The sequence below is a fragment of the Scomber japonicus genome, chromosome 10 (assembly GCF_027409825.1).
Source record: "Scomber japonicus isolate fScoJap1 chromosome 10, fScoJap1.pri, whole genome shotgun sequence".
Lineage (NCBI taxonomy): Eukaryota > Metazoa > Chordata > Actinopteri > Scombriformes > Scombridae > Scomber > Scomber japonicus.
The window spans coordinates 8165204-8186424 of NC_070587.1; the positions used below are offsets into that span (position 1 = coordinate 8165204).

The following is a 21221-nucleotide window of genomic DNA, read 5'->3' on the forward strand; positions in this document are numbered from 1 at the left end:
CTGCTCACTGGCAGGTTTTATTCAATTAACCCTGCGTTCTCTTCTATTTTAGCTGGAACGTGCAGACTGAAGGAGGTGTCAGACTGTGAATAGACCCCTCTGGGATGTTTTATCATTCTCTGATGATGTTCTGTTTGAGTGTTCCCATTTTTCTGTACAGTCAATCATTTATCTGAACAATATTTTCAGCCCTCGTATTGTCTGTACAACACATTGTGGATATGCTCTCAGTACGGAACAAATTCTTTGTCTTGCACATTGTTTTTTTGGCAGTTTTATATGTAACATTGGTGACGCTGACTGAGCATGTTTCCAAGGCAACCCTCTGTGGGGCTGTCAGAAATAAAACATTTGGAGGGTCTTGGTAGCCAGGTGGTTATTGAGCATTCCTCATAATAACAGTGTCCCTGGTTCGATTCCAGCAAGGGACTTTTGCTGCAGGTCATTCCCCCCTCTCTCCCTGTTTCCTGTCGGCCCCTAGCTATACCAGCTACTGTTAAATTAAGGTGAAAGTCCCAAACATAAATCTTTTAACAAAAGAAGAAGAAAAGAAATTTGACTCTTCCACTGAAATGTTTATTGTACACTTTTGTAGTTGTTGTATGTATAAAGGCATTTAGGTGTTGCTTTCAAATATTATATACTGGCAGTGCTGGGATGGCTTAGAAGATTTCACTAACTACTGAAATATATCACATATTGAATAGCCACTGAATGCTGTTTAATGAGGTAGAGCAGGCTAAACAACATCACAGTTGCTTGTAATGAAATTATACCTTTGTTGTTTGAGCTATATTTTTACATTTCATCATCAGTTGCTGCCAAGTAGGCCTACATTTTGTACCTGTTGGGGTCTGCATTAATATTAAATGCGCTGCGCACACACACGTACTCAGAATATAAATGTTGAATAAGTGAATCACTCAAGACAAAATGTTTCTTTTATTCATTAATACTCACACACTGACTTGGTTAGTCGCCAACTCTGAGTTTCCCATCTCTGAGTCAGAGTTTGTTGAACCTGCTTCCTGAAACAGGCCCATGCTCTATGTGAAAAGTGCCCTGAGATTTTGTTTCTTTTGATTTGGCACTATATGAATAACATTTAACTGGATTTAATTGTTTGGTTCTCCTGCATGCTCAACCAATTAACTAGTGTGCCTAAGCTGATGAGTTCAAGAAAACAGCATGAGAAAGGTCCAACATTTCTATATGAGTGTGCTTTCTAATTTTAATATTTCCCAAAATAAACACATACAATTTTGAGAGTGAGATTTTAGTAAAGAAATGCCTTGCTGAACTTTCTTCTTGAGTTGTACATTAAATTCATCATCATGAATGTTGTGAGGTTTGACACACACCCAGCCCCGGGATAGTTGTGGTAATATGGCCAGACTCCCCTGTATTGTAATTGGCTGTGCACCCTTAACAATCACAGTGCATGCCAAGTGGTTAAGTAGAAACATATGTGTTATCTATTACACATAATTTAATATTCCAATAATATTTGGTAACCATGTGTGGTCTACAGCATGCCTTTTGAGTTTTTAAGGAAACGATGTGTTCATATGTAACAAAAATGCCATGACGCAGTTATTTTTTCATAGCTGTAGGAAATAGCACATTAATGCACCAATACCCTCTACTACAGAAACTGCTGACTGAAATGTAAAAGCTGGATTGTAGTTTGTTTCTTGTCAGACAACACATAATCATATATATGCAAGCATTAATAACAAAGAACACAAGTTTTAATTTGGCAACTTTATTTGAAATGAATGACAAGGGGTATCTAATGTACTCTAAGGTTTTATTCTAGTAATACTGACACTAGGTTTGTTCCTTGCTTAGTCGTGTGCATGTTCCTTTATGATCATTTGTGTTGACCATCACAGCTATCTTCAAGCATCGTCTTCAGCCTCCTCCTCAAATTCACCCTCTTCCTCAGCAGTGGCATCCTGGTACTGCTGGTACTCAGACACCAGATCATTCATGTTGCTCTCCGCTTCAGTGAACTCCATCTCATCCATACCTTCACCTGTGTACCAATGCAAGAAGGCTTTACGACGGAACATGGCTGTGAACTGCTCAGAGATGCGCTTGAACAGCTCTTGGATAGCTGTGCTGTTGCCAATGAAAGTGACAGCCATCTTAAGGCCACGGGGTGGAATGTCACACACGGCGGTCTTCACATTGTTGGGGATCCATTCGACGAAGTAGCTGCTGTTCTTGTTCTGGACATTGAGCATCTGCTCATCAACCTCTTTCATGGACATGCGCCCACGGAACACAGCAGCAACGGTGAGATAGCGGCCGTGACGAGGGTCACATGCAGCCATCATATTCTTGGCATCGAACACCTGCTGGGTGAGCTCGGGAACTGTGAGGGCACGGTATTGCTGGCTGCCCCTGCTGGTAAGGGGGGCAAACCCGGGCATGAAAAAGTGCAAACGTGGGAAAGGCACCATGTTGACAGCCAGTTTGCGGAGATCAGCGTTGAGCTGACCTGGGAAGCGCAGGCAGGTGGTGACCCCGCTCATGGTGGCAGACACCAGGTGGTTAAGGTCTCCGTAGGTGGGTGTGGTGAGTTTGAGAGTACGGAAGCAGATGTCATACAGAGCTTCATTGTCAATGCAGTAGGTTTCATCTGTGTTCTCTACAAGCTGGTGGACTGATAGAGTGGCATTGTAAGGCTCCACCACTGTGTCTGACACCTGAGGTAAAAAAACACACAGAACAAAACCTTTCTTCAGCCTTATGATCTAAAATTACATATAAAAAGCTCTCATGTTCAATCACAAGGGGATCATACCTTGGGGGAAGGCACCACACTGAAGGTATTCATGATACGGTCAGGGTACTCTTCACGGATTTTGCTGATGAGCAGTGTTCCCATACCAGATCCAGTTCCACCACCGAGAGAATGGGTGAGCTGGAAGCCCTGTAGGCAGTCACAGCTCTCTGACTCTTTGCGGACCACATCCAGGACTGAGTCTACCAACTCAGCACCCTCTGTGTAGTGACCCTTAGCCCAGTTGTTTCCAGCACCGCTCTGACCTGGAGGGGAAGAAGTGACATACAGGTGAGCCATGCTTTTCTGTGTTCATAAAAGACATTCAGTAACATGAGAAAACAGGTTTATTCCACCCACCAAATACAAAGTTGTCAGGCCTGAAGATCTGCCCGAAGGGTCCAGACCTCACAGAGTCCATGGTGCCAGGCTCCAAGTCCACCAGAATGGCACGGGGCACATATTTCCCTCCTACACAAGAAAGTAAATTAGCGACGACAAGGAGAGAGAAAGAGAAAGAAGAAGAGGAGAGAAAACATAACTCAGTAATGCATGAAAACAACAGTCTTCAACATGAAGAGAGAATATCCATGCCTGACGACAGAAATATGTTGTTTACTGCTGTATATCTAAAATATATTAAAATAAAAGTGTCCTTCATGTGTGTATCAATCAGTTATTTGATAGGTAGCTTACCTGTTGCCTCATTGTAGTAAACACTGATCCTGTCCAGCTGCAGGTCACTGTCTCCGTGGTATGTCCCTGTTGGATCAATTCCGTGCTCATCGCTGATCACTTCCCAGAACTGCAGACACAAAATGGAAGGTATCACATGACAGTCACTTGCACTGGAAGTACACATATACCCATTAGCACTGTGGTTTATGGAAGTCAGAGCTTAAAATGAGAAAAACAGGAGTGGGTTTGCATTTTTGGATTCTGATGAAAACGACTGGATTTTTTCCCCTTCTCACCAAGCCATATCTTAACCCATTTATTACAATGCAGCTGTTAATATTTCCATAGTAATAGACTGATGACTGAGCAGAATACAGTTCTTTCACATTTTAAATGCAAAGGAGGAAAGCACAAAGGAGCCACAGATCCCTCCATAGGCAAAACTAAAACTACACTACAGTGAAGAAGCAGATTGTCTTCAGATCTGTATTCATGTCTTGTTCACTCTTTAAAGACCACACTTGGATTCTTAAGAGGTCGCATGTGCATTAAATCCCATAAGCAGGCGTGACGTAAGCAGAAATTTGCATGTACATATAAGACCTTCCAACTCATTTTTTCCCTTTTTTCGGGTCGTATACAACCTCTGATTTTCTCCTAACAGCAGCAATAGGAGGATTTACAGTAATCTGGATAAGCGGGTTGTATTGCAGCTCAGTACTTAAGAGATTGGGAGTCATCTGTGGACTGAATATCATGTAATTTAAATAAGACCATGTAAGGCAAAAAATGACCAAATGACCTTAATATGGGAGGGATTGCAGTACAAAAAGCACAAAGAGTAGTACAAAGAGTTGATAAGGAGCAACAGAGAAAATTAGAAATTTGACAGTGACACGATAGATAGCTATCAGTAAGGGCAGAAAATAATCATAGTGAAAGAATGAGGACAATAAGCAGGAGAGATATGCCACACCCTGACCCAATTCACCACAATGTAGCCCTTCAGCGGTTCTGTCAATCATATCCACTGGACATCTGAGTCAATGAGTCCTTGGGGAATGGAAACAAATGAGGATCTTTACTGCAAGGCCACAAGTAGTTATTTTGACATCATAATGGGAAGACACAAAGACAAAAAAAGCATTGAGCAATCAAAAAAGGGAGATGTATATATAAGCTTTCTGCACAAACTGTGATGTATGGATTTATTAACTGCAGATGGCATTCTCTGCAATAATGCAGTTAAATTTAAGAATAACTGTTGTTAGGTGTCGTATATATTTTATACAGCTGCTGTGCAACCAAGACATCGCCAGCAATTGCACATTAAGTCAATTGAGAACCCAGTGACTTCACCCACTGTGCATCAGCTGTTTCCTCCATTCCTCCCCCACCCAACCCCTAATTTGGTTAGGAGAGGACAGACCTTGATTACAAAGCCAGGCCTAGCTTTATTGGACATTACAATCTGAGTCAGCAGAGCATCACAGCCATAATGATGCATCCTATATTATATGGACCATTGTTAATGAGGTCTCCAAACTATGGTTGAAGACCAGGGCAAGATTACTGTGTGTGATGAAGTCCTATTTAAACATCTGCTGCCTGTAGCAAATGATCAGTTGTAAAACAAAAGGAAATAATAAGACAGCAATAATAATGGGCCAAGAGGATGTGGACTGTAGCAGACTGCAGTTGTTAGGCTGGGTGGGTGGTAAATTGATGCGAGCCAGACTATGTGGCCCTTGTAAGCAGAATGGTACTGAATGCATGAAAATTAGAAATAAAATGACAAAAGAAATGAACGGGTGTATTTCATTGTTCAAGTCACTGATGATGTACCTAATAAAATGCACGTTATCAGTCTTTTTAAAAGGAGAAAGTCTTTCTTTGCCTATATTATCCATGCCACACCCATGCCACAGATCCTATTTCTCACCAGCTGAAACAGAACAGTCTGCATCTACAGCCTGCAGGAATAAAATCTAATCGATGTTGGCTATTGATCCATCATTTGAGTGGAAAAAAAGAACTAGGCCTATTCATCCCAGCTCCCACTCATTGTCTGAAATACCAGTCATCTCTGCCTGTGCCAGACAAAGGGGCTGTAGGCTTGCGCAAGACACTGAAGGGCTCTGACAAGTGAAGAATAGACACTTTTTTCCCCTCCTTCTTCGTCTTCTTCTTCTGCCCAGACAATGTCTTGAGGTCTGCTGAATGTGCAGTGTTGAGACGCAGAGACACGCCCGGTGTTGTGTGAACAAAAACCCGTCGAGACACAAGAGCCCCGTTATAACGTTATTTCAATGGGAGCACGGTCCGCTGCTCCACACCCACCCACCAGTTACCGCAGTGCATAATATTCAGACAGAAAAGCACATAAATGAACACAGCAATAACTATATTACAGTTAAGCTTCACATAATGTCTGGTTTATATTCATCTTAAACTGTTGTGTGTGATAAACTAAATAAAACTATAATGTAAGAGATGGATTTATTTAATTATGCACACAAGTGAGTCCTTTGTCTTTATAGGCCGATATATCATCTGCTAGATAAAGTTGTTTTTTTTATATAGGAGTGTCTCCTGCATAATCTATCTTTATCCACAATGAAAATGAAACAGATTTATTTTAAATCAATGAATACATTCTCAATACTTTGTTTTCTTACCTTGGCACCAATCTGGTTACCGCACTGGCCGGCCTGGATGTGCACAATCTCCCTCATTGTGGATGCGAAACTTGTAAAAGACGAGCAGAAGCAACACTTGGACCGCACGAGGAGCCGACCGCAGACTTCAGCGTAAGTGCCGGACAATGGATTTATAACCTTGGAGGTTTTCCAGAACGAGACTGGGGCCGGGAAACAGGCGTGGCTAGACCCATACCCAGCTGCTGTGCGTGGGGATTGGCTGAGAGGACTGATCCGGGAGTTGAGAGGAGGGGCCAGCTGCACACAGGGAGTGGAAATGAGATGGGGAGATTGACCAGAGGTTTTACCAGCTGGTGTCCAGAAACACCCCATTAGATGTCTTTAGTTCTTTATGTTTCAGATAAAATTGCAATCAGACGAGAAAAACTAATCGGCAGTTTTATATTACTGCCAGATGACTTCAGATTTCAGTCTCAACAACCAGAGACAAGATGTAGACAGTCAGCTGAAGCGCTGCACTGCTGCTCTTAGCATTGCATTTCGTTGGGGGTAATTTGATTAGCTAATGTCTATCTATGATATTCCCAGAAGAAATGAGCTGACACAGCATTAAATTAGAGTCAGCAACATATATAATGTATGAAGCAGCATAAAAGTTACCCATTTCAGTTTCAAGATCACCTTCCCTGAATTAATACAATACTGTTGGTGCAATAGAGTTGTGTTACTACTGATGCCAGTTAGCTACAACTCTCTTCAGAGCATTTATTCTCACTTTTTGTTGAAAATAGTTAAACCATGAATGTAGTTGCAGGGTTGAATGTTAACGCTCAGAATACTAGCCAGACAGCTGCAAACAAGGCCTCTTAGTGCAGGAAGGAGCCTTGAGTAACCGCACTCATGCTGACTCATCCTCAAAGACACATGAACAAAATCTTTGATCCAGGAACAAAACCACCCCTGTGACTCAGAGCCTGATGTGATGACTGATGCCTGGTCAATCAGGGGGACAGGGTAGGTGACCCAGGCCCCTGTTCCCAGTCCAGCCCCCATCAGACATTAGGATGGGCATGAGCAAATCCCAGTCCATGCATGACTTCAAAATGATCAGATTAAAATTTTAACAGTGGATTAGAGAGTATGTAGTATAAGTGCACACCGCTGCTCTAGTGAAAGTGGGTGTTTTTTATTTGTATGAAATAGTCGACTTAGATTTAAGTAGTTTAATAGCTGTGTCTTCAATATAAGATATAATGTAGTGAGTGATGCTTTTTTTTCAATGTCAGGTTTATCTTTCTAATAACAGTAACAAAGTGATGTATGCGCTGTAATACATCAATAAAGAATGAAAAAGCATTAGAGAAAAGATTAGAGTAAAAAGTAAAAAAAACCTAAAGATTCAAAATATTATAGAACCATTAACTTTACATCTGTGCAAATGGATGGAAAAGATTTTGGTCTGAAGACTTATAGAACAGAGAGGACTAATAGCATCGTATCAGAATGGATTCAGAAAAGGAAGATGTACTAAGGATCCTGTAGTTAAAGTTAGTGTGATGAAGTAGGAAAATCACTTAAGATAGAAGAATTGATGGCGATTGTCTTCTTTGATAATGAAAAAGTCTATGAATCCATGTGGAGGGAAGGAATATTAATTCAAATGAATAGGACTGGCATTGGTGGAAGGTTATATTAGAGTTTATTTTTATCAGAGAAAAAGACTTAAAGTGGGGCAGGAGTTATCAGATGAACATGATGTAGTCACTAGTCCAGTGTTATTAAACATTATGATTAACAATATTTTTTTGAACAGTTTTGTCCGATACCTGCATGGGATTGAAAGATAAGAGGCTACATTTGCAGACAGGGTGGCTAAAAAGTATGAAAAAAGTATTTATAAAGTATTGGAACAATGGCAGAAAAAATGGGATGAGGACAGTAAGGGGAAACACAGAATACAAATGACAGAGCACAGAGTGTTAAAAGGAGAAATTGAAGAAAGGAAGTAGTATCCAGATTAAGGTTTGACCACATTGGTTAATATTAGACTATGTTTCTGTTGGGGAAAGTAAATTCACAAGTATTCATGTACTGTAATATCGCTGAAAAATGTAAAATACATAATAAAGCATTGTGACAAATATTAAGAAGAAAGGCTAAAGTTGCAACAAAGGGTGAGACAGGCTGGGTAGGGATTGGACTTGGAGGGGATATTAGGAGCAAATGAAGATAATGTAATGAATAAATACATGTTTAATAGAATTTAACATAAATTATTTGATTTAAAAAAAATCTGAATAATGTAATTTAATTTCTATTCTAAGTAGGTGGCGGTATGCATCTTTAAATTGGGAAGAAGAACAACAGGTGAGAGGACACCTGTGCGCATGTGCAGTTTCCCAAACGTTATTTCTCGCTAGAAATTACTAGAAATTTCTAGATGATCGGTCATGAAGCCATATAACTCTACTCCTGAGATAGGACTACCACAAAATGCACAGTATGTATGGTAAAGTAATGTTACTTTTATATTACTACTATTTTCGGGTGCTCATGGCCGCAACACCTGGTGAGTTCTGTTGCATTTACAGGTGTTTTATATAAAATGTCTGAAAATAATGAAAATCGTGTTATATTATTAGAGCTCATGATAACATTATCCCGTACAGTTCAATACAATCATAGATATTCTGTATCATCAAAGCATGAATAAATGTGCTATTAAATAGGCCTAGGCATTATTACCGTTATATTGCTGAAGGTTGAGCTGGTTTGAACTACTTTAGTAAAGTTAGTTTGGTCCAGTTGTTCGATATTATATCGTGAACGATTAAAATGTCTCTACTTATCGTTAATATCGTAGTATTGTCCCAAAGTTTACATTGTAGGCCTATCAGTTCAGCTTCGTGACGCACCGACTCGCATCTCCAGTTTGGTGGTAAAATCTGCAGCAGTTTTAATGTCCTGCTAGGAAACTAATCTGCTGCACATTATCTTAATCTGACAGCTGGGTTGTCTGTTTCCCTTTTAGCTGGCCTGCTAGCTGTTAGCACTAACATTGTGCTCGTTAGCGTGTTGTCAGTGCTTTGTGTTGGGCAAACTATCAAAAACTTTTGCTTTTCAGCTGTGAAATGAATTTGGTTTTACAGCAACATTCATTTTAAACAAGTCCAAATAGTGCAGCTTTGTTTAAATGTAGGTTTATGTGAGTCTTTCAGTGGTGTTAATATGTTGTTTGTGAGCCCCTAACCTAGGATACATTTCTGTCATTATGTGATAGACAATAATGTTTTTAAAATCTTGAGCACTGTTCATTAACAAAATAGCAAAATAGTAAACCAATATGGAAAAGAGTCATAAGATCCTGGATCATGATCCTGCCTGAAAAAATAGTGATATAGTTTTTTCATATGGCCCAGCCCTCCAAAGGGTCAAAAGGAGCACATCCTCACAGCCCTCCCTCACCTATTGACTAACCGTTGCAGCTCAGTATAGCTTTGTCTAAGAAACAGTCACAAACACAAAGATGTTGAGTTTGCTTTCATGGAAAACTGAAAAAGTAAAACATCTTCAGATATGAGAAGCTGCTAAAAGATGTTTTTTTCTAGCACTTTTACGTGAAAAAATGACTTAAACAATTAATCAGTTAACAAAATTGTTAACAATGAATTTTCTGTTAATATAGTAATTGAAAAAGTTCTACCATGTGTAGTGGGGCTCCATGGGAGGACATGTGCTGTTGAATTTTGAGTTTATATTTCCAATGAAGATTTTGGTCTCTGTCTTCCAGAGGTGGGAACCAGAAGGCTGTTCTTGGAGAACCTGTCTGGCTGATATATAGGTGTGACATCAACAACAATATAATAAAAACACATTTGTTCATTTCAGAAGTGGTGCTCTGTCACGACAGAGGTGATGGTGCATAATCATCTAACCCCTGCTCAGCCTGGGTGGGTGGGGTCATCACCTTGGAGACAAGCGGGTAATTTCCTGCAGTCAGAGGAAATTATAAAGAAAATGGAGATAATGTATCAAATATCAATAATCTGAATTGATTGATTGGGTGTTGCTAAGTATCTGTAAGGTGAGTGCATTATTCAGAGCATTACCTGTGGCCCTTGATATAAAGACACCAAGAGGAGAGTGGAGATGAAGTACGGACAGAACAACACTAGGTGGCAGATCAGCCTGAACATGAGCTGGAGAGGAGCTGAGGCAGGGGATGGAGCTATAGAGACAGAGGTCAGTTGTAGGTTTACCTACAGGGAGAGTAACGGTCAGGTGAGCATGTGAATGAAATAAGTGGTGAAATCAAAGGTAACATCCTCACTTGTGACAGTAATCCAGCTGGGTGGAGACTTCCCATGACTGCTGCTGTGACACGCCTTCATCAGACTTGGAAACATGGTGGATAGTCATGTGACCTGTAGGCTCAGTCCTGATGTGGGAGCCATCTTTATAGAAATCAGCTGAGACTCTGGAGGTCTTTGTTTTACAGTATGACATCATCTCTCTCCATCACAGGGAGGACAGGACTCTGCAGGATCACAGATCCACCTCAACACAGAGACAAACCACAGCATTTCATCATATACATTCAGCTTCATCAGTGCTAACTCCAGACTGATCTGACCAGTGATAGTAATGCTGATGCTGTGTGAAGGCTCTTGTAGTCTTATACTAACGGTATAATATTCACTGACATTGAGCTGTGATAATATGATACTGTTTAGACATGCAAGCAACATTCTGCACACAAATAAAGCATTAGTTTAATGTGTTAGTTTAATTGTATGACATATTCTATGAAGTTCTATTAATGATGATATGTAAAAAAAAAAAAAAAAAAAAAAAAAAAATCAGGGCCCCTGTCAGTCACTGGCCCTAAATGTTCACCCTCTTGAGTATATAATTAATGTCTCTTGGAAACCATTTAGGAGATAAAAAGGATTTGTTTCTCATGAGTATGTCAGAATTATTCCAGATATCAGAATTATGTTGCTTGCATGTCTAAACAGTATTATGTTACCACAGCTCAATGTCAGTGAATATTATACCGTTAGTATAAGACTACAAGAGCCTTCACACAGCATCAGCATTACTATCACTGGTCAGATCAGTCTGGAGTTAGCACTGATGAAGCTGAACGTATATGATGAAATGCTGTGGTTTGTCTCTGTGTTGAGGTGGATCGGTGATCCTGCAGAGTCGGAGGGAGATGATGTCATACTGTAAAACAAAGACCTCCAGCGTCTCAGCCGATCTCTATAAAGATGTTTCCCATATCAGGACTGAGCCTACAGGTCACATGACTATCCACCATGTTTCCAAGTCTGATGAAGGCCTCTACAAATCTCCTGTACATCACACACGGTGGAGCTGCAGTTCCCCGCTCCGCCTGTAGGTGGCGGTAGCAGTGGGTTTAAATGGGCGTGGTCAGAGACACTCTGTTCTAAACATTTTTATCATTCCAGTTTGACGGCTGACGGGAAACGGCTCACCGTGACCGTAAATACACAAACCCGACACCTCAATACTAAAAAGGCTTTGCGTTTGTCTATTGGCCGAGTATCGGTAAGTTGAACTTTATGATCAACTTGTTTCGCTGCATCGTTTGGTCGGTAATAGCTGTAGTATAAACACTGGGCTCTGTTTTTTTCCATAGACAATCTCGAGCCCTTTTATATGCTAACGGCTACGCTAGCTAACCGAGGTTGATGTTGCTTTGCTGTAAAACTGTAGCCCGTTATTCGGTGTTACACATTCGGACCGAGATGTTTATTAAAGGTCAGACTACTATTTGACAACATAGTTTATCTTATATTGTGCGGTTTTGCACACGGAGAGCGGTTTTTGCCCCACAGTGGCCCGACTGCTCCAATGGAGATGAGGGAAAATGAGGAGGAGTAATGATAATTGAGGCTTTCTGCATGAATGAGTGACACAGACATGTGTTCGTTGTAGTCTACTAATAGACATGTTATTGTTTGCACAGCTATTTTACACCCAGAACAAGCAGTTTGTCAAAAAGAGCTTCATCTAACTCTTTGGATTTAATGTTTGAATGTGGAAAATGCAGGATTGTTGTAGTTAGTTTATTTTATGGGAGTGGCATCGATTACAAATGCATTTCAGATGCGCCAAAGTCAAGAAAATAGTGCGTGATACTGTCATCAAAGGACGGGTTCACAATTTTTCAAGTCTGTCAGGTGCCCATATGATCACCTAAAAGAGGTTTTCCTCTCTGTAATCATTCATCTTGTTCATACATGGCTATTAGAAGATCCCCTTAATACAAGCTGTCAATGTAAGTGATAAAGGACATAATACGAAGTCCACTCAAGTAAAAATACTTTAAAAAGTTTATTTGAAGCTTGTAATAGGTTTCACCAGTCTGAGTTAATCATGTTGATATCCGTCACATTGTTTTAGCATCAGATTCCCTCTTTGTGTTTCGCCAGACAGCGTTTCCTCTGTTGAGCTGTGGTAAAAGTATAGTAACAAAAAGAGGCACTAAAAAGACTGTAATGTACAATATATCTGCTTAATTTGATTCATTTGGATGGCTGAAGCTTCATATTAGCTTCATATCAACTTTTGAATACGTTTTTGCACAGAAAGGGGCTTGTGGACCCCCCCCCCCCCCATAACTTACACTATAAGTGCATTATGAAGGGCAAGAAAGCAAGAAAAATCTGTTTCAATGTTCATTTGCACTATATGACTATTGTTTTAAGACGGACTTAAAAAAATGTGAACCCTTTCTCGAACCCTTTCTTCAAGTTGAACACACAGCTGTGCACAATTAAGCGTATTTTTATAAGAGTACATAGTTTTCCACATCTTAGTTAACTGTTGTTCATTTGTGATAACATTTCAGCCTCAAAAGCTTGAACCAAGATGTTTTACACATGTGGACCTAATGAAGCCATGGTGGTGTCCGGTAAGACATTTGCTTGATTTATGTTGCAATTATACTTTCTCACAATAACACAGGATGTTTAGAAATACAAAAGATTCCCTGTTGGGCAGTGAAATTGTCCAGCCTCCACAATGCTGTAATGTCGTCACAAGCTTTCAGGAGGTCACTGTACTACTATGTAATGAGTCATAATAATGTTGTAAAAGAGATGTTTTTAAATAGTACGACTTTGTCATGCGGGTGATTTAATCATCATGTGTCCTGTGATAAGATGTTATTGAGCAACACTTGCTGTCACTTTTGAGTAAAATCAGTTTCCTTTGTGTACTTAGCATCTTAGGCTCGGTATGATATGTGGGAATATTGGATTGGATCGCCCTGGGCAAATATTTTATCCTTCCAGGCAGATAGTGGACATCTGTACATACCGCTGCTGGAATACCAATTTTAATAAGTGACTTTTCCTTTTAAAGTTTCATAGGAAACACTGTAAAGATATCTAGAGATACATACAGAGTGCTGAGATTACAAACATGGCTACAGTACAGTAGGAATGTCCCAGTTAATTTGTTCAACTGGCTTCAATGTGTTTCACAAAACGTGTTATGATGAATTGCGGTACTTACATTTTTTATAATGTGAGATTGCAACTTTACTGTGACCTCTATCTGTTGTGTTTACCTTGACCTCCTCTCTTGCCCTCCAGGCTTTGGCCGTTCTCCTCCTCTAATGATTGCTGGAGGACGAGTGTTTGTCTTTCCATGTTTTCAGCAGCTCCAGAGGTGATCCCATTTCCACTCTCTTATTGATATTTACCTGTACTATGACGGTACTGTAAGCTGCCTGATTTCATGTACTGGAAGGGAGGGATCATTTTCAACAAAAGGGCACATTTGTTACTGTTAACATTAACAAGTAGATGCATGCCGTATCTGTTCTGTTACTGGGCAGCTGCTCATATTACGAGTAGGGGAGTGGCTTCTGTGGCAGATAATTCACTTACTTTCCACTGTCTGTCTCTGTTGCTCTACTTATTATATTACATCCATTTCTCCCTTCCTTTCAGTTTTAACATTAGGCATGTATTCTGTAACATAATTGTGTGACGCTGTGTGTGTGTGTGTGTGTGTGTGTGTGTGTGTGTGTGTGTGTGTATGTATTTTTGCTACACATGAGTTTTTTATCCGGTGTATACTGTGTGAGTCACGGTAAAAACTAATTTCCATCAAAGTTTAATGACTCCGATTTTATGCCCTTCGTTTTAGGATCACTCTCAACACCCTGACTCTAAATGTGAAGAGCGACAAAGTCTACACCCGCCACGGTGTCCCCATCTCCGTCACTGGTATTGCACAGGTATGATTTGAGGGCTGGATGACTGAATAATACAGGGTGTACAGTTGCAATCAAAATTATTCAACCCCCACTGCAAATGAGGTTTATTGGCAAAATGTACAAACTAGCAGCTGTTTGCAATAAACAAATCAAACAAGAACTATTTTAATAGCCCAAAACAACTCATATTACAAGTGGTTTCTCCAAATTCAACACAAAATACCACTTTTAATGACTACTGCAGTCTCAGAATTATTCAACCCCCTCATGACAAGCATCTTTAGTACTTAGTAGAACTAGAGCATCCTTTTGCTGTTATGACCTGCTGCAAACGTGATGCATAGCCACACACCAGCCTCTGGCAGCGTTCCTGAGGGTCTTGGCCCCTTCCTCATGGGCAAAGGCCTTCACTTCACTAATATTCTTGGGTTTGCGTGCTGCAACTGCCTTTTTCAAATCCCACCAGAGATTTTCAATGAGGTTCAAGTCAGACGACTGTGATGGCCACTCTAGTCAGGACTTCTTCTGAAACCAAGCCTTGGTGGACTTTGAAGTATGCTTGGGATCATTGTCCTGTTGGAAGGTCCAATGACGTCCAAGCTTCAGCTTCCTCACAGACGGCATGACATTTTCTCCCAGGATTTCCTGATACTTGATTGAATCCGTCTTGCCCTCCACACGCTGCAGGTTTCCAGTGCCAGAGGAAGCAAAGCAGCCCCAGAGCATTGATGCACCGCCATGCTTCACTGTAGGCAGGGTGTTCTTTCCAGTGTGTGCTTCATACGCTGAAATGTTTTGGACACTTCTCTTGATTCAGCCATATTTCTAACATGCAATGAATTTGCTGATTTGCAAATGTGTGCTCTTATGAGGAATTCTATTGGGGTTGAATATTTTTGAGACTGCAGTAGTGATAGAAAGTAGGATTTAGTGTTGAATTTGGATAAAATCCTTGTAATATTAGTTTTATTTAACTATTTAAACTGTTCTTGTGTCATTTGTTTATTGTAAATTGAAAAAAACTGAAAAATTTAAAATTTTGCCAATAAACCTAAAATGCAATGGGGGCTGAATAATTTTGATTGCAACTGTATAGTACCACAAGATAAGATATTATAATGTATTGAAAATACTTTGTATAGACTGAGAGAAGAGAGGCAGCTTGTAGAGCCTGTCTCAAGAAATCGGCTGTTGCATGTCAGACCTGGTGCTTCGTGTGTGACCAGCATATTAATGAAGGGTTTATAGTCTGTAGGGGTAGGAACCAGTTATGTAGTGTGTAGAGCAGTAGAAGCCAATAAAATCAGTTTAAACAGTACTGTCTGGCCAGTACTACAGTACTACAGTACTGGCCCAAAGATAAGACAGCTCTCCACCCTTTACCAACACCTGTCTTCAGATAAGCACATTATCACATTTCCTTTTGGCAAAGTTCCCCTAAGATGCTATTTATATAAGGAGAGTCCTAATCCCTGAAGCCTTTTCTCTGTCTTTCTCTTTTACCATTAAAGCAGAATGTAAATTGCACATTTGTGTAGCTTGTCAATTAGTCACACTCTCTTCTGTCTGTCTGTTGAAAACACTGAAATGGATTTCTCTCGCATATTCAATTTTCCAATCCAATCCTTTTGTCTTTTTGAGCTCCTCATCATCTGGGACAGAATTCAAGGCTGCTTGACAGATCGGTCCTCAATTCATTTCTGCAGTAATGATGTGGGAATATGTTTTTATTATTTCCAGAAAAACAGGTTATGCAAGCCTTTGGACACTCCTGCATGTTAAAACGAGCTAACAAAGCACTTTTAGGGCAGACTGACTCTAACAGACGCACTATAAACTTAGAGAAACCTGCTAGCCTAGCAACATTAAGGCTACATAATGCAAAACTCTTTCAGAGAGGATCTTTGATCTTATGAACATGTCATTGTCTTGTCCTTAAACATGAGACAACTCCCATCTTTTTCTAATGTAATTTTCTGAATGAAACATTGTCCTATATTTGAGACAATAGAGTATTTGCAGTATTGGACACCCCCATAAGTAAAGAATTTAAATGACTAATTGATTGTTTATATAAGGAAGTTGCATGTTGATTTTTAAACAACTTGTTGAGTTTATTAAATTATAGATGGCTTAAAGATGTTTATATTTCTGTCCCTGTTGGGATGGTTTTATGTTGTATCATTGTTCGAGCTATCGTCTTTTTCTTGCCTGATATCAGACACAATTGTAACTCGTTATGCTCTGTTTCCATCTTCAGTCTGACATTGCCTCCGCTCTAACTGGTTTCTGTGGTGGACAGGGTTTCAATTTGATCACCACTAAAAGCGTTGGCTGGTGGTGACGTACTGCAAATTGGAGCAGTGTCTGGTTTTGGCTTGTCTGTTTTCAACATGGGTGCTGGGTCACAAACTTTCTCAGAGCTAAACAGTAACTAAAATTTGTTTCTGAAAGCATTTGAGGTAAAATAAATAGGCAAAGTAGTAACAGAAGCATGATTCATACTTGAACAGCACTGCCTAGTTTAGTTCTGGCGCACAGCTTGACAAAGACGTAAGTTGGCTAATCGTTAGTCCTCTCAAGCTGCTCAATTAATGAAGAAACCGCTGTTTTCATGTCATGATGCCAGACCAGAAGACTCAGTCAATTTGGTGGAGTGGGTGGATTCAAAGGTCTGGACTGAGCAAACTTTTGTTTTTTCTTTTTTTTGCAGGTGAAAATCCAGGGCCAGAACAAGGAGATGTTGGCCACTGCCTGTCAGATGTTCATGGGCAAGTCTGAGGCTGAGATTTCCCACATTGCACTAGAGACACTGGAGGGACACCAGAGAGCCATCATCGCCCATTTGACTGTGGAGGTTGGTGCAATGACACATTTCCTGACCCTAAAATATAGGGCAGGAGCGATCTTTGAAGTGCATTTCCTGCCCATAAAAGATGTTTCAGAGGCTTTATGATTCAACACCATGTTACCCACTGAGTGCTGAGGTGTGCAGTGACAGTAATGACTGTATCTTGTTGTGCAGGAGATCTACCAGGACCGTAAGAAGTTCTCCGAGCATGTCTTTAAGGTCGCCTCCTCTGACCTGGTCAACATGGGGATTGGTGTTGTCAGCTACACGCTCAAAGATGTTCATGATGATCAGGTACTTTATGTCTGTTTATGCCACTATTAATGACAAAATTCAGATAATCAAGACATCAGAATTATTGGGGCAGCAGGAAGCTGTGTGTCAGCATCTTTTTCATATGAAAGCTTTTAGTCTTCAATTTGCTCTATTAGAGTAATGCATTTCAGTGTTTGCTATTGACTCACTGTCTCTTACTCAACTGAACCCCCAACTCCTCTGTACATTAGTGATGAATCAGGCTTAAGTGCTTTTATGGTAACCATACCATCTCTTGTTACTGTTTGTATGATGTGTCTCCTCCCTTTTTACTGCTTGGTCTGTGTTGTCTCATGGTGCACCATCACTTTTCTTTTTCCCCCTCTCTGTCTCTGTCGCTCTCCCAGGACTATCTTAACTCACTGGGTAAAGCCAGAACGGCACAGGTGCAGAAGGATGCCAGAATTGGAGAGGCTCAGTACAAACGAGATGCTGTCATCAGGGTAAAATAAGTTATACGTTAGTCTGTATGCCCATATGGTCAATGTATGAATACTTACAGAAGGGATAATTATGTTTTCTAATTTAACTGTGCAGTATAACTTCATCATCATAGTGATAATCCAAAGTTTGAAAAAATCCCTCTGTTACTGACCATACAGGAGGCCCAAGCCATGCAGGAGAAGGTTTCAGCTCAGTACAAGAACGAGATTGAGATGGCAAAATCTCAGAGAGACTTCGAGCTGAAAAAGGCAGCCTACGATGTTGAGGTCAACACCAAGAAAGCTGAGTCAGAGATGGCCTATCAGCTTCAGGTATAGTGCTCTTGTGCTTTTGTTATGCTGGTGAAATTTTGGCTTGATTAGATTAATAAAGGAATTTTCCTTTTCTGTGCTTTGCTCGACAGGTGGCCAAGACCAAGCAGCGCATTGAAGATGAGAAGATGCAGGTTCAAGTGGTTGAGCGAGGACAGCAGATTATGCTGCAAGAGCAGGAGATCACCCGCAAGGAGAAGGAGCTGGAAGCTAAAGTGAGGAAGCCCGCAGAAGCAGAGAAATACCGCCTGGAGAAGCTGGCTGAGGCGCAGCGGTGAGTGCAAGAGCATAATATTGTTGTCTTATATACGTAGTTCTGATGAGAGTTGAACAATTGAACTGCATTAAGAGACATAAAGTGAAACGAAAGAACATCAGTCATTACAGTTGAACAATATGCAGCCACAAGAGCTTCAATTTGTACGATTCAGCTCAGACTTTTCTTCTCTCCTGGCAGCCTGCAGCTCATCATGGAGGCTGAGGCTGAGGCCGAGTCCATCAGAGTGAGTCCTGTATTATATTATGTTTCCCTTCTTTTCTTTCACTTCTTACTGCTCTTTGTGAGAAGTGTAAATAATGCTCACCCTTTTCTCGTTTGATAGATCTCACATTGCATTTGTAGTTTGTCACCACTGTCAGTGCTTGTAGTTCTGTTGTGACCGTTTGAGTGTGATTATTCTGTCTTTAGTTTTTTTTTTAATATAAATCTGAGGTGCCAGCCAGGTCTCTCTCCTGGCATGTAAGATTTTAATTCTCAAAACGTCACACAAGGATGAACCTTTGTTTTAGTTACACCCTTAAAATAAACCACAGTGATATTTATATACACACAAACTTATTTTTGAAACAGAAAACCACAACAAAATTTCTTTTTCTTTCTATATATTATAAGCAAACAAAGAAAAAAATAGGCAGTTTGTACTCCCCAATTCAGTTCTTCAAAAAACTTTTGTTCTGGAAGGGGGTATGAATGATGTCCGCGGTTCTCCTTTTGTTTTGTATATATCCATGTAAGAAAGTTATGGCGTGATGAGGTTTTCTGCTCAAACTGCCCGGTCCTCACAGCTCCTCTCTCTCTCTCTCTCTCTCTCGCTCTCGCTCTTGCTCGACTCCTGGAAATATGTCACACTGTGCACGTGTAATCTTAAATTTGTAAATGTATGTGTGTGTGCAGATGAAGGGCGAGGCAGAGGCATTTGCTACGGAGGCTAAGGGCCGTGCTGAGGCAGAGCAGATGAGTAAGAAGGCAGAGGCCTTCCAGCAGTACAAAGATGGAGCCATGGTGGACATGCTGCTGGAGAAACTGCCACTGGTTAGTATAACCTTTATGGATGGATGGATGGATTTTTACACCTACCTATATCCTCCTGCGTCATTATTATTTTTTACATTATTTTGTCATTAAGTAATATTAAGGTGTTCGTTTTTTTTACTTTTCTGATATTTCTAAAAATACATTTGTTTGTCTCACAAATTCCTCTCTTGCTTCAATGAAGCCTTGTAGCTCTCAACATGTCAATAAAATGTTCAGTTCTAGAAATGGTTTCCCATATTAAACCCCTTTTTTCTATTTTCATTCATACAAAATTGAAATGATGTAATTTCATTATGTCAAATTATGTCATTTCATACATTGTTCTCATCACATCCTTCATATGGGAATAATTTAGATTTTCTCACATATTACAGTAATCTGTTCTCACATGTAACCTCTTAGAACATCCTTTTCATTGTGCTCTTTCTTGTCCTGCAGATGGCAGAGGAGATCAGCAAGCCACTGTCGGCTGCCCACAAGGTTACCATGGTGTCTAGTGGCGGCTCAGAGGTGGGAGCGGCCAAGCTGGCTGGAGAGGTGCTTGAAATCATGACCAGGCTTCCCGCCGCTGTGGAGAAACTCACTGGGATCGACATCTCCCAGGTACATTAGTGTATGCATTTGAGTGTGTGTGTGTGTTTGAAAAACAGATAAAGTATCAGACTGAGAAATGAAGAAGGGATTCATCTCATATTTCTCTTGATGACTTCACAGGTTTCAGGAAAACCCATCCATGCACGTTAAGGAGAGAAAGAGAAGAGGTGTCACCAATATTCAGACGAAGAGCTCCACATCTCCTCTTCGTGCCTGTAACCACTGTTGTTTCACTCTTCAACACTGTTCATGCATGTGTATCCCTTGTGTGTCCTCCTCCATCCTTTTCCAGGGATGTGAGTTCTCCTCCTTTACGTGGTTTCTAGTCATGTCCCTGATGAGTGCTGGTGTGCTGTGGGTGATAGCAGAAGCAGCTGTAAGGGATATGATTATTAACCACTCATAGTCCTTGTGGGAAATCATGTCTTTGTCGCTTTATACATAACCTTCAATATGCAAGATTTTATTTTCCTATCGCAACCAGCCTCATTCTCCCTGCATAGGGACTGGGTCAAAAACTATCGTTCACTTTAGAACTTTTTTATGTAGAAAATGTTTATGTCAGTTTCTTTATGTGCCTTTCAATTCATAAAATGCTGCTGAGATCTCTCACCAAAGCATCACAACATAGTGTCTGCTAGTTCTTTATACATAGACAAAGGGGGGTGATGCTAGTTTCTTTCATTGGTTATATTGTAGTCTCCAGTGCACTGCAGATTAACTGACTACATTATCGAGCCCCGAAGTCATATCAGCTGTCCTACATTTAGAAAGATTTTGTTTTGAGTTTCAGATTGAAGGGTAAGGAAGTGGTCGATGGGAACAAGAGTATGCTGCAGGTGTACTGTGTGTAGGGGTTTCCTGTTGAAAGCAATGAAAGTGTTTTGTGGTGGAAACATCTGTTGCAGTGTCTTCTGGAGTTTCAGCTTTTATATATCAAGAGTAATGAAGGAACATCGCAGACTAACCAACCTTCTGCTTTGATTTGCTTGCTGCCTGAAGTTT

General features: G+C 40.5%; 2 protein-coding genes across 2 annotated transcripts; one reads left to right on the forward strand and one right to left on the reverse strand.

The window, feature by feature from the left end:
• Nucleotides 1-1823: 1823 nt before the first annotated feature.
• tubb5 (tubulin, beta 5) lies at nt 1824-6242 on the reverse strand. The gene is made up of 5 exons (XM_053326458.1): nt 6148-6242; nt 3488-3596; nt 3152-3262; nt 2813-3057; nt 1824-2714 (listed from the first exon to the last, which is right to left on the reverse strand). The coding sequence occupies exons 1-5, from the start codon at nt 6202-6204 to the stop codon at nt 1902-1904; spliced, it is 1335 nt and encodes a 444-aa protein (XP_053182433.1). The 5' UTR covers nt 6205-6242; the 3' UTR covers nt 1824-1901.
• Nucleotides 6243-11604: 5362 nt separating this feature from the next.
• On the forward strand, nt 11605-20476 carry flot1b (flotillin 1b). The gene is made up of 13 exons (XM_053326460.1): nt 11605-11703; nt 13010-13072; nt 13758-13833; nt 14317-14407; nt 17100-17243; nt 17412-17531; nt 17900-17995; nt 18155-18307; nt 18400-18581; nt 18765-18810; nt 19482-19619; nt 20061-20225; nt 20337-20476. The coding sequence occupies exons 2-13, from the start codon at nt 13030-13032 to the stop codon at nt 20364-20366; spliced, it is 1284 nt and encodes a 427-aa protein (XP_053182435.1). The 5' UTR covers nt 11605-11703; nt 13010-13029; the 3' UTR covers nt 20367-20476.
• The last annotated feature ends 745 nt before the right edge of the window (nt 20477-21221 follow it).